The following is a 14,093-nucleotide window of genomic DNA, read 5'->3' on the forward strand; positions in this document are numbered from 1 at the left end:
TATAATAAGTGAATCATTCTCTCAGGGACATTTCCAGAGCAGTTAAAACAGGCAAGAGTTGTACCTTTGCTTAAGAAAGGTAATGCAGAAGAGACACAAAATTACTGGCCCATTTCCCTGCTGTCAGCATTCTCAAAAATAATAGAAGCAATTATGAAAGACAGATTAATGAATTACCTGAATAAGTACAATCTTTTAAGTGAATCACAGTTTGGTTTCTGAAGTGGCATCCATAGAATTCTCAAAAGTTGTACTTGATGCTCTTGATAAAGATGAGTGTGTTACAGGCACGTTTTTGGATCTTTCCAAGGCATTTGATATAGTTGACCACAAGATTCTATTAAATAAATTATAAGCATTAGTAATAAGGGAGGTAGCTAATGACTGGTTTTGATTATATATAGCAGATAGGGTACAAGGAGTAGAGATAACACATACTTCAAATAGATCTAAACATTTAGTAAAACACTTATCAGAACCAAAATATGTTAATATATGGGTTCCACAAGGTAGCTTATTAGGACCATTACTCTACCTGATATACATCATTGACTTTCCCAGTAGTGTTACTCATGGTGAAAAAATTCTCTTCACTGACGACAGAAATATTATAGTCACTGAGAAAACAGAGAACTCCTTGCCAAGAAAGCAAATGAAACCCTCAAGGGAGTTTATGTTTGGTCAATAAGCAATAATGTGACATTGAACATAAAGAAAACTAATGCCATGAGTTTGTTTGAAGAGGAAAAATGACAATATTAAATTAAATGTAGATGGCACCTCTATAGACTGTGTAACAAATGCAAAAATTCCAAGAATAAATATTGATTATCAGTTGAAGTGGTGTGAACACACAAAGGTACTTGCAAACAGAATGTCATCAGCATGTTATGCCCTTAGAATCCCATCATCAGTGTGTAACATGCAGTGTCTTTTAGTTACATATTATTCATATGTACACTCAATTCTTAGCTATGGCACTCTTTTTTTGAGGAGCAAATGCACAAAATATGAACACAATTTTCAAACTTCAGAAAAGAGCCATAAGAATAATAACCAAAAATACTAGTTGAGCTCATTGTACAGATCTGTTCAAAACAATGGGGGTTTTACCCGCTCCATGTGAATACATTTACCAGTTTGTTGTACACATAAAAATAACATTGGTAATTGCTGCACAAACAGCTCTGTCCATGACCATGGCTGGACTCAAGTTACATAAAACTCAAAACAGCATTTTCTACCAAGGAATGGCAGCCAAAAAGTACCTGTTATGCAATACATTTTAAACATTGAAGGATTACTTAGATAAAACAGAGTAGGGGGTTTGGTAGAAAAATGTTGTACAAATAAATAGATGATGATTATAAAACATCCAACATTCCACATAACACCTTCACTTTGTCTTTTCCTTCTTTTTTCCTTTGTAGAAATTCTTACCCTCAAGCTATGCATAGCACAATACTAACACCTAACTAAGCACAACATATCTCACTCATTATGGAGGGATGCTGACTCAGTTTTTCAGGATAGTAAATGGGACGTTTCGGTACAGAAAATGGTGTGTGTGTTGTGTGTTGTGTGTGTGTGTGTGTGTGTGTGTGTGTGTGTGTGTGTGTGTGTGTGTGTGTGTGTGTGTGTGTGTGTGTGTTTTATGAAACAATCAATGTATGTATAGTGTGTGCAGTGACTGATAGTGAGTTATGAGTGAACAGTATGGCATTACATTATTTAATAAGTTATTTGTAAAAAAAAATAGAGTATTGTACACCAGGAGTAAATCTAATTATTGTCTCTAGCTAGAAGTCTGTAATTATATGTGAATATGAATTAGGTTATTTTAAATTGGTCTAAGCTTGTAAATACTTTGATATGTCCTGTATCCATGTAAAAAGAAATCTATAGATGAATAAAGCTACTACTACTACTACTACTACTACTAGTAGTAGTAGTAGTAGTAGTAGTAGTAGTAGTAGTACTACTACTACTACTACTACCTGGTATCACCACATCCATTACATGAAAAGGGTCTCTTTGGGTGCACTACCATTTTTTTGTAAAGAACTTCCTGTCACAGTGTGTGGTCTGGGTTCAAGTGGGTGCTTCAGTCAATAACACCACCCCCTCCTCATATAAAAGAGAACGGGATCCCACAGGGCTCTATACTGAGTGTACCTCTCTTTTTGGTGGCCATCAATGGTCTAATGGCAGTTATGGAGTCTTTGGTATCATCCTTTTTTATATGCCAATGATTTTTACTTCCATTATTGCTCCTCCAGTATGGGTGTTACCGAGAGTTGCCTACAGGGTGATATACAAAAGACACAGTCATGGGCTCTCACCCATGGCTTTCAGTTTTCAGCTGCCAAGACTCGTGTCATGCTCTTCTGATGCCATCATACTGCCCACAGACACCCAGAGCTTTACCTAAATGATCAGTTACTTCTTGTAGTTGAGATGCTCCACTTGTTGGGACTGTCTTGGATTCCCAGCTGATGTGACTTCCCCATCTTCACCAACTTAAGCACCCGCATCTCGTGGTCGTGCGGTAGCGTTCTCGCTTCCCACGCCCGGGTTCCCGGGTTCGATTCCCAGCGGGGTCAGGGATTTTCTCTGCCTCGTGATGGCTGGGTGTTGTGTGATGTCTTTAGGTTAGTTAGGTTTAAGTAGTTCTAAGTTCTAGGGGACTGATGACCGTAGATGTTAAGTCCCATAGTGCTCAGAGCCATTTGAACCAACTTAAGCAAAAGTGCTGGTGACATCTCAATATACTTCACTGACTTAGTAATACTAACTATGGTGCACATCACTCTACCTTTTTGTGCCTCTACAGAGCCCTGATTCTGTCCCGTCTTGTTTATTGAATTCTTGCGTATGGTTCAGCCTCACCCTCTGCGTTGTTAATACTGCACCCTATTCATCATTCTGTGGTCTGACTTGTGACAGGAGCCTTCCATACTACCTCTGTGAGCAGCCTGCTAGTCAAGGTTGGAGTCCCTCCATTACCTTTCAGGCAGCCACCAACAGCGGCTGCTGAATTATGTTACACACACTTGTAGTTTCCCTGAACATCCCAACCGCCATGTTCTTTTCCCTGGAAGGGTGTTCCTCCTCCCACAACAGCAACCCAGAACTGGGTTTACAATTGCTATTTGCATCCAGTATCTATGTTTGTAACTGTATCTTCTTCCGCTGTCACCTCTGGTCACAGAGACATCGCATCTGCCCCACGGCTTGTACACCGGCCTCAGATTTGTCTCAGCCTCCTTTTGAGCTCATGATTTTTCATCACCTGTTCTGGTTTGAAGTGGTATTCACTGAAGGGCCCAACAGTTGACAGACAAACAGGTTTTGCTTACACACGTGCATGATGCACTGAATTCCACTCTCTGACAAATGGTTGTAGTGTCTTCACTGCTGAACTGATGGCCACTAAACTAGCCCTTAGCATGTTAGTTCATGCACTGGCAAGAGTATCCTAATCCATAGTGACTCTTAGCAGCCTTCAGGCTATAGAACAGTGCTACTCTCCTGACCCACTGGTTACAGCTATCCAGTATCATGTCTCTGACCTCCATCAAGCTATGGCCTGTCATTTTTGTTTGGATCCTTGGTCATGTTGGGATTTGGGGAAGGAATGAGCTGTCAGGTTGGCCACACTGACTACCAGGATGCCAATTCTGGAAATTGGAGTCCCAGAACTGGATCTTTGGTCATTTATACACCATTGACTGTTGGACGTCTGGAACTCAGAATGGTCTGCTCTGATCTCCCCAAACAAACTGAAGACAATTAAGGGGACAACAACCCTGAGGTAGTCTTTTCTGTATGTGTCTCGCAGGGAATGCACCATCTCTGTCGTCTCCGCATTGACCACATTTGGCTGACCTATGGCCACACTCTCCAACATGCGACGCCTCAATGATGGTGTGCAGCCCTCCTGATAGGGCCCACTTCCTCATAAATTGCCCTAATTTCGCTGCTTTGAGGTGGCATCTTAATCTCCCTGATGCACTCCCCCAGGTGCTAGCAGATGATTGGTTTGAATGACTTATCCTGACTGATCTTTTGATGACTTATCCTGACTGATCTTTTGATGACTTATCCTGACTGATCTTTTGATGACTTATCCTGACTGATCCTTTGATGACTTATCCTGACTGATCCTTTGATGACTTATCCTGACTGATCCTTTGATGACTTATCCTGACTGATCCTTTGATGACTTATCCTGACTGATCCTTTGATGACTTATCCTGACTGATCCTTTGATGACTTATCCTGACTGATCCTTTGATGACTTATCCTGACTGATCCTTTGATGACTTATCCTGACTGATCCTTTGATGACTTATCCTGACTGATCCTTTGATGACTTATCCTGACTGATCCTTTGATGACTTATCCTGACTGATCCTTTGATGACTTATCCTGACTGATCCTTTGATGACTTATCCTGACTGATCCTTTGATGACTTATCCTGACTGATCCTTTGATGACTTATCCTGACTGATCCTTTGATGACTTATCCTGACTGATCCTTTGATGACTTATCCTGACTGATCCTTTGATGACTTATCCTGACTGATCCTTCGATGACTTATCCTGACTGATCCTTTGATGACTTATCCTGACTGATCCTTTGATGACTTATCCTGACTGATCCTTTGATGACTTATCCTGACTGATCCTTTGATGACTTATCCTGACTGATCCTTTGATGACTTATCCTGACTGATCCTTTGATGACTTATCCTGACTGATCCTTTGATGACTTATCCTGACTGATCCTTTGATGACTTATCCTGACTGATCCTTTGATGACTTATCCTGACTGATCCTTTGATGACTTATCCTGACTGACCCTTTGATGACTTATCCTGACTGACCCTTTGATGACTTATCCTGACTGACCCTTTGATGACTTATCCTGACTGACCCTTTGATGACTTATCCTGACTGACCCTTTGATGACTTATCCTGACTGACCCTTTGATGACTTATCCTGACTGACCCTTTGATGACTTATCCTGACTGACCCTTTGATGACTTATCCTGACTGACCCTTTGATGACTTATCCTGACTGACCCTTTGATGACTTATCCTGACTGACCCGTTGATGACTTATCCTGACTGATCCGTTGATGACTTATCCTGACTGATCCGTTGATGACTTATCCTGACTGATCCGTTGATGACTTATCCTGACTGATCCGTTGATGACTTATCCTGACTGATCCGTTGATGACTTATCCTGACTGATCCGTTGATGACTTATCCTGACTGATCCGTTGATGACTTATCCTGACTGATCCGTTGATGACTTATCCTGACTGATCCGTTGATGACTTATCCTGACTGATCCGTTGATGACTTATCCTGACTGATCCGTTGATGACTTATCCTGACTGATCCGTTGATGACTTATCCTGACTGATCCGTTGATGACTTATCCTGACTGATCCGTTGATGACTTATCCTGACTGATCCGTTGATGACTTATCCTGACTGATCCGTTGATGACTTATCCTGACTGATCCGTTGATGACTTATCCTGACTGATCCGTTGATGACTTATCCTGACTGATCCGTTGATGACTTATCCTGACTGATCCGTTGATGACTTATCCTGACTGATCCGTTGATGACTTATCCTGACTGATCCGTTGATGACTTATCCTGACTGATCCGTTGATGACTTATCCTGACTGATCCGTTGATGACTTATCCTGACTGATCCGTTGATGACTTATCCTGACTGATCCGTTGATGACTTATCCTGACTGATCCGTTGATGACTTATCCTGACTGATCCGTTGATGACTTATCCTGACTGATCCGTTGATGACTTATCCTGACTGATCCGTTGATGACTTATCCTGACTGATCCGTTGATGACTTATCCTGACTGATCCGTTGATGACTTATCCTGACTGATCCGTTGATGACTTATCCTGACTGATCCGTTGATGACTTATCCTGACTGATCCGTTGATGACTTATCCTGACTGATCCGTTGATGACTTATCCTGACTGATCCGTTGATGACTTATCCTGACTGATCCGTTGATGACTTATCCTGACTGATCCGTTGATGACTTATCCTGACTGATCCGTTGATGACTTATCCTGACTGATCCGTTGATGACTTATCCTGACTGATCCGTTGATGACTTATCCTGACTGATCCGTTGATGACTTATCCTGACTGATCCGTTGATGACTTATCCTGACTGATCCGTTGATGACTTATCCTGACTGATCCGTTGATGACTTATCCTGACTGATCCGTTGATGACTTATCCTGACTGATCCGTTGATGACTTATCCTGACTGATCCGTTGATGACTTATCCTGACTGATCCGTTGATGACTTATCCTGACTGATCCGTTGATGACTTATCCTGACTGATCCGTTGATGACTTATCCTGACTGATCCGTTGATGACTTATCCTGACTGATCCGTTGATGACTTATCCTGACTGATCTGTTGATGACTTATCCTGACTGATCTGTTGATGACTTATCCTGACTGATCTGTTGATGACTTTTCTTGACTGATCTTTTGATGACTTTTCTTGACTTTTCTTTGTTTTAATTGTGTTCATTACACTTAGGCATTCCAGGATTTGCCTTCCTTTCCTGACCAATTCCCAAACCTGGCTTTCTGCTTAATAGATGAAGGGACTGATGACCTTGCAGCTTAGTCCCTTTCACTCCCAACCAACCAATAGTAAGTGCCCGTTTTTAACCATAAGTTGACCAGTGGCTTCATCTTATCTGCTCTTAACTGTGGCATCTCAGCAAGTAAATACTGCATTGCATCCTGTTGAACAAAATACTTTGTCTCAGATTCTGTCATTGTGGAGCCTCTAGCATCAGTACACAAATAAGTTCAGCACAGTCCCAATAGCTCACACACTCACATTTATAGTACAACAATTTAAACTCTATGCTTTACAATGAGCCATCTTGATTCTCTGCATATTCTAGCCATTTGACTGTACTGATGACAAGTAAAACACATTACTGCCTCTTACTTTGCATATGGTGCAGTGTGTCCAAGCAAGTTACGCTGAGAAAACCTAACAGGTTGCAAATATTGTTCCCTCACAATACCCCTAAACAAGACACATCAGCTGGCTCTAAAGGCTTGTTTAATGTGACCCTAAGTTTTGATGACACTCCTGCTTCAGCCACATATCTTTGTTGATTGAAGTAGAAACAATCAATTCATTCACTCACTCCTCTATGGTTATTGTGCATGCTGCAGTTGTGATACCATGCTAGTGTTGTTGGAACAGTCTGTCTCCTTTTGTAAAATAAATTTGCTTCAGTTTTTGTGTGTTTACATGTATATCTGTGTAAAAATGTGTGTGTGTGTATGTGTGTATTGTAACGCTGTGATGCGAGTTCAAAATCCTCAAACTAATTGAGAGTACCTACATTGTTGATATCCTACCTGGAGTTTAGATTGTTTGAGAATGAACAGTTTGTTTTATGATACCACTAAACATTGTGCCACACCACTACAACTGTTATAAATTAATTCTGCTGATGTTGTTGAACCAGTGTCATACCGTGTTCCCTCCACTGGACAGTAGATGACCCATCATCTAATGGACCCAATCCTTCAGGAGCAAAAGAGTAAGTAGAAACCAAAATTGTCATGTCAGATAATATAGTACTGTTGCTGCCATTTTGCCTACATTTGAAATACAAATATTTCTTTCACAATCTGTTAACTGGAGAAATGTGCACAATGATTTTTAATGAAATGATTGACAAACATTCATGTTTCAATTATCTGCCAGAGGATTAGGAGATAAATCAGTTCTAAATCTGCTAAAGTGAAATAAATCTATGACAGATCACCAAACTGAACATCAGAGTTCTTGAAATGTTTAAAGTCTTATAAAATTTAGCTTTCATATTAAGTATTAAGGTGACATAACTCAAGGAATGCTAAATCATTCAGTGACAAAGTGGCATCGATTCTTGATTAGGTACTACTGCTGTGGTTTTTTCTTTCTTTTCTTTTTTTTCTCTATTTTTTTTTTCATATGATCCAACAGAGCAATAAAACCTTACTGCAATAACTAACCCAACAAAGTTTTCAGCCTGAGATATTTTAAAATTTTATTTACTCATTAACTCCTGAATATGATGATTTATGTAATGGTTTATATGAACAGCTTGTTGTCACATTTGTGTTTGGAGTAGCATCCACCTGTTGCCTGAGAAGCTTGATACTTAAAATTCTGTTATGTACTGCACAGTCACAGATTTTGTCAGAGGAGGTTGGCAAGAGGAGGGTGGGTGAGGTGGAGGGAGGTTTGCAAGGGACAGGAGATTGCACCGTATCAGCATTCCTGTGTGCATTCACATGAGATTTATGCTTCACCTTCCACCTACTGAATTTAATCAGATTTTAGTTCCTCTTCTCCCCCCAATTATTTAACCAACATGAAACACAATGGCAGATTACTAAACTGATCCACAGTAATAATGCTGTTTTTTTTTAACTATGTCAGTAGGTCACAGCTGAAACTGCAGTAACATGCCTAGCAGTTATTTATTTCATTAGTAAACATTAGGTGTAATACTAACAAGAAGTGACGCACAATTACATACAGGTGTGCATCTATATTTTTATAAACAAATTTGTGTATTTGCACAATAAAATATGGAATAATATAATGTGACTTCCACAGTACATTTTCTATGAATTATGGTTATTTTCATTACACACATTTGCCAGTACTGTTTATAAGATTTGTATTTCACTTACATCTTAATTTCTTCATTTTCTCAAGTACCAAACATTTGGCTCATCTCTTACAGTGATCTAATTATTCATTTAAGGAATAAAATTGATTTTCTTCAAATATTAGATTGCATTTTAAAACATGACTGTTTCCTGTCTGGGTAATACTTGATAAGTAGTTGTGTAGGCACATCCCAAGTGTGCTAAACTTCTCTCATAGTGGATTTTTTGGTGTGATATTGATTAGTTTCCATCACTTCAGTGTTTCATACTTACACGCTTCTTCATCCTGTTACCTAACATTTTTCCAAGTATATTATAATTTTATATGGAGATATTTATTACTGTTAAAATGTCTATTAGTTCAGGTTTTGACATACAGCTTACTCAGCTTCTTCTATTTCTCTTAGAGGAAGTATGCGTAGTGAAACAGTTTGAGAATTTTAGCATTAACAGCTTAGACTAATTTTCATAACATGTAGCAAACTGAATTTAATCTGTGCGTTACTGTTATTACATGTTCTGTTGGTCAATTAGTCATCCAGATGGAGACCCAAAATTTTTATATTTGCTGCTTGCTGAAGGTTTTTTTAAATAGTTTCTAGAAATTACATATAATATTTGCTTTAACTCAGGTTCTTTCTCATTTTGTATAAGTTTGTAAGTTTGTTTTCGCTGAAATATTTACCTTCTTGAATGAGAACTTCTTTCCAGCTTATTAAATAGCTTCTTTTAGATTTTTCTGCCTGATTATAATGTCTGTGTCATCTGCAGATAGGATGGATTTCTTGAAACCTACATTATTTTAAACTATTTTATCAAAGAAATTGATTTACATATGCCTTAGTTGTCATCTTTCCATGAATGAAGTTTTTTTTTAACCAAACAGCTCGACTGTTGTACTAGACGTGCACAAACTGCTGCCGAATTGTCAGGATGGCAGATTGGAGGGAGAAAGGTCATTTTTATTTTCAAGCAGGATGTTGAATTACAACTGGAATGTAGAATGATGCTGGTCACTCCAGGAAATTATCACCACTGTTGCAGAATACTGAAAGAAGAGCATTTGATCTTAACAATTTGATCTGATCAGGCAGTATCTCAAGATGAATTAGGTAGCATCTGCAGCATTAATTATGTAGATACACCAGAAAACTGGATTACAGTAAATGCTTCGAAACCAAGGAAAAGATCTATGATGCACTGCAATTCTGATAAATTCAGTCTAACAGTAATGTCATTTGTGATTTTGGCTTTTTGTGAAAGGATCTTACAGATCATGTAATGATATTATGGGCTGGAGGTAATAGTTCAAACTATAACTATAATTTTACAATTAAGGATAAAATGACCCACACTTTTGAGAATGCTCCCCATACTAACGTGAAAATAATTACTCTTCAAACAGCATGATTGAGTGACCCATGGAAAATTTTAATATACACTCCTGGAAATGGAAAACAGAACACATTGACACCGGTGTGTCAGACCCACCATACTTGCTCCGGACACTGCGAGAGGGCTGTACAAGCAATGATCACACGCACGGCACAGCGGACACACCAGGAACCGCGGTGTTGGCCGTCGAATGGCGCTAGCTGCGCAGCATTTGTGCACCGCCGCCGTCAGTGTCAGCCAGTTTGCCGTGGCATACGGAGCTCCATCGCAGTCTTTAACACTTGTAGCATGCCGCGACAGCGTGGACGTGAACCGTACGTGCAGTTGACGGACTTCGAGCGAGGGCGTATAGTGGGCATGCGGGAGGCCGGGTGGACGTACCGCCGAATTGCTCAACACGTGGGGCGTGAGGTCTCCACAGTATATCGATGTTGTCGCCAGTGGTCGGCGGAAGGTGCATGTGCCCGTCGACCTGGGACCGGACCGCAGCGACGCACGGATGCACGCCAAGACCGTAGGATCCTACGCAGTGCCGTAGGGGACCGCACCGCCACTTCCCAGCAAATTAGGGACACTGTTGCTCCTGGGGTATCGGCGAGGACCATTCGCAACCGTCTCCATGAAGCTGGGCTACGGTCCTGCACACCGTTAGGCCGTCTTCCGCTCACACCCCAACATCGTGCAGCCCGCCTCCAGTGGTGTCGCGACAGGCGTGAATGGAGGGACGAATGGAGACGTGTCGTCTTCAGCGATGAGAGTCGCTTCTGCCTTGGTGCCAATGATGGTCGTATGCGTGTTTGGCGCCGTGCATGTGAGCGCCACAATCAGGACTGCATACGACCGAGGCACACAGGGCCAACACCCGGCATCATGGTGTGGGGAGCGATCTCCTACACTGGCCGTACACCACTGGTGATCGTCGAGGGGACACTGAATAGTGCACGGTACATCCAAACCGTCATCGAACCCATCGTTCTACCATTCCTAGACCGGCAAGGGAACTTGCTGTTCCAACAGGACAATGCACGTCCGCATGTATCCCGTGCCACCCAACGTGCTCTAGAAGGTGTAAGTCAACTACCCTGGCCAGCAAGATCTCCGGATCTGTCCCCCATTGAGCATGTTTGGGACTGGATGAAGCGTCGTCTCACGCGGTCTGCACGTCCAGCACGAACGCTGGTCCAACTGAGGCGCCAGGTGGAAATGGCATGGCAAGCCGTTCCACAGGACTACATCCAGCATCTCTACGATCGTCTCCATGGGAGAATAGCAGCCTGCATTGCTGCGAAAAGTGGATATACACTGTACTAGTGCCGACATTGTGCATGCTCTGTTGCCTGTGTCTATGTGCCTGTGGTTCTGTCAGTGTGATCATGTGATGTATCTGACCCCAGGAATGTGTCAATAAAGTTTCCCCTTCCTGGGACAATGAATTCACGGTGTTCTTATTTCAATTTCCAGGAGTGTAGAATTTGGAAAACTACTTGGTTGAGTAAGGGCTGTTCACTCACAAGTGTGACTTATGCATTACCCCCCACTGAATCAACAGAAAAAATTTTGCATCTTAATGCATCTTTCAAAAGTCTTGTGGCGCCGATGAGATAAACACCAGTATCAATCTGAGCATCATCTTTGAACTGAGCAAAACATTATCTTTGTGTAGTTCCTCCATTCAGTTCCCTGTAAGCCATACTTGTGTGAAGAGGTAAATAAATGAACTCCTGATTATAAGGTGTTGTTTGGCGTATCTCACCCGAGCATACATCTCAGTCTAATTTCCAGGAACTGTCTTACTGAAGCAGTATCCCTTCTATCTCTGTGGTTTCCAGTACATTCTCTGGAAATTTTAGAGTAATATCATCCAAAGGACAAAGTTGCAGATTGAAAATGCACTATGCTTTACGTAACATGTTGATAGCTTGCCAACCTAACTGTCCCTAGACACTGTAGCAGAGGCCATGGAAAGCAATGATTTATTCTACATAGTGGCATAAGATAAGAGTTCGAAAACAGTAATAAACACCAAAATACAGATAAATTACATTATTTGTGCTGACACTGCTTGCACTGCCAGCAGGCATTAATTTCATAAATATGGTCGCTGAGGGTATAGAACTCTACAAGACACTAGGAAGTAGCAATCTGCTGTCTGTGGTGGTGTTCTAGCAATGTGTTAGCAACTTATGTTGACTTTATAGGGTTACCCTAAATCTATCTTCAGTCAGTTATTGACTGTGAATGTATTTCCTGAGAGAGCTAAATATATGTTTTTACACAGGTAACTATCTCTGATATACAGTCTGTTCGAGGACAAAGGGACTCGTGACTTAGTAGTTTGGCCCCTTTAACCAACCAACCAACCAAAACCAAATTACAAAACTGAAGATAAGCAAACTACCCTCTATTGCAGAGCTATTTCACTTCTTCCAGAGTGTGTGCATATGTGTGTGTGAGCATGTTTTGGTCAATTCTCTGACACTGCAAGTTTCATGTGTACGCGCATGTGTTTTCTATTGCTGACAAAGGCCTTAATGGCCAAAAGCTGTAATTGTGTCAATCTTTTTGTTGTGCCTATCGCGACTCAGCATCTCTGCTATATGGTAGTAACAACTTTGGTTCTCTGGTATTGTTACGTTTTGGTACAAACTTTATTTCTGAAGTTACTTTTGGTGTCAAGGTACCATATGTAATTTACAAACTTGTTGTTTTGTGTAGCTAAAAATAAGAATTAATTCTGTACCACTCAATGCTGTGTATATTATTGTATGTAGTGTGGAAGTAGTCATGGCCTCAACAATGAAGAAACAAGTATAATGGTGGACAATTTATTATGCAGACAGTTAAATATGGCACAACAACAATGGAAAACATTCACAATAAGTTGGACACCATAAATAGTGTAATTCCAAAAATTTGTTATGCAATCCAAGTTTTGTAGCCCTTTCCCTGTGGCATAAGATGTGAAAACAATTAAGTGCAAAGAATTGAATGCTAAAACAGTGTAAAACTCTGAGTCACTTAATGAACACCAACAACAGTACTGACTACATACTAGTCTGTATTTGATCTTTTTGCCACACTTGGAGGTGATTTTAAGTCAGATTTGAAAACATTGACTGTTACAATCATTCCCCCACATTGTACTGCACTCAGGAGCAATGAACTGCTGTCAGTTGGTTCAAGCAGCTCTTCCACACTGGATTTTCAGTGACAGATCTCACCATTCATTCCCAACCAAGCACAAATTTGGTTCATAGTCATAGAAAATATTTTTATGCACAAACAAGTTACTGATGATCATAAACAATTTACAGTATTGATGAGCTATCTAGACCAGCGGTCATAAAGCTTATCTTCCTTTAACCAATGGAAGATTCAGGATGGAATGTAAAAATATTATGAAAGGGAAAGTTGCTATTTAGGCTTCAGCTGCCAGAGACTGCAGGCTGTCCAAAAGCTAATTTGTGACAGTCTCTTTTGTTGTTCCTATCTGCTACTTGGTATCTCTGCTATATGGTGAGTAGCAACTTTCCTTTTCATAGTATTGGTATCTTCCATTAAAAAATTTAATTAATTCCTTGCTGTATCAAATAGTCACACCAGTGGCTCAGACAAATGCTTTATCAAGAAAAATGAAATGATAAAACCCTGTAGGAATTTTTGTAGCACCTACAAAGTTCAATAGACATAATTACAATTTTGATTTGTTGTTACATATTTGGCAACAGCAGCTACCACCACCAAGGCAAGTAGCACTTGGGCTGCTTGAAGATCAGACAATAAACATGTTGCTAAAAATGGCTGACAGTACAGACAACACTGGAGTCACCAAGAACAGTTGTCATGATGCAGACCCCACCCTGCAGATACCATACTTGCCCAAGATGACACTAGAGTACACTACCACCATTTCCTCCAGCTCGTC

The 14,093-nt window shown here is 40.6% G+C and overlaps 1 protein-coding gene across 1 annotated transcript in view; it reads left to right on the plus strand.

The window, feature by feature from the left end:
* The window catches only part of LOC124789763, a 239,477-nt gene that overhangs the window by 108,102 nt on the left and 117,282 nt on the right, over positions 1–14,093 (plus strand). Inside the window, exon 4 of the mRNA XM_047257218.1 lies at positions 7,576–7,650. Within this exon, the coding sequence (XP_047113174.1) occupies positions 7,576–7,650 (75 nt within the window). The remainder of the gene's footprint in view (positions 1–7,575; positions 7,651–14,093) is intronic.

This window comes from Schistocerca piceifrons, chromosome 3 (genome assembly GCF_021461385.2).
Source record: "Schistocerca piceifrons isolate TAMUIC-IGC-003096 chromosome 3, iqSchPice1.1, whole genome shotgun sequence".
Taxonomy (NCBI): Eukaryota; Metazoa; Arthropoda; class Insecta; order Orthoptera; family Acrididae; genus Schistocerca; species Schistocerca piceifrons.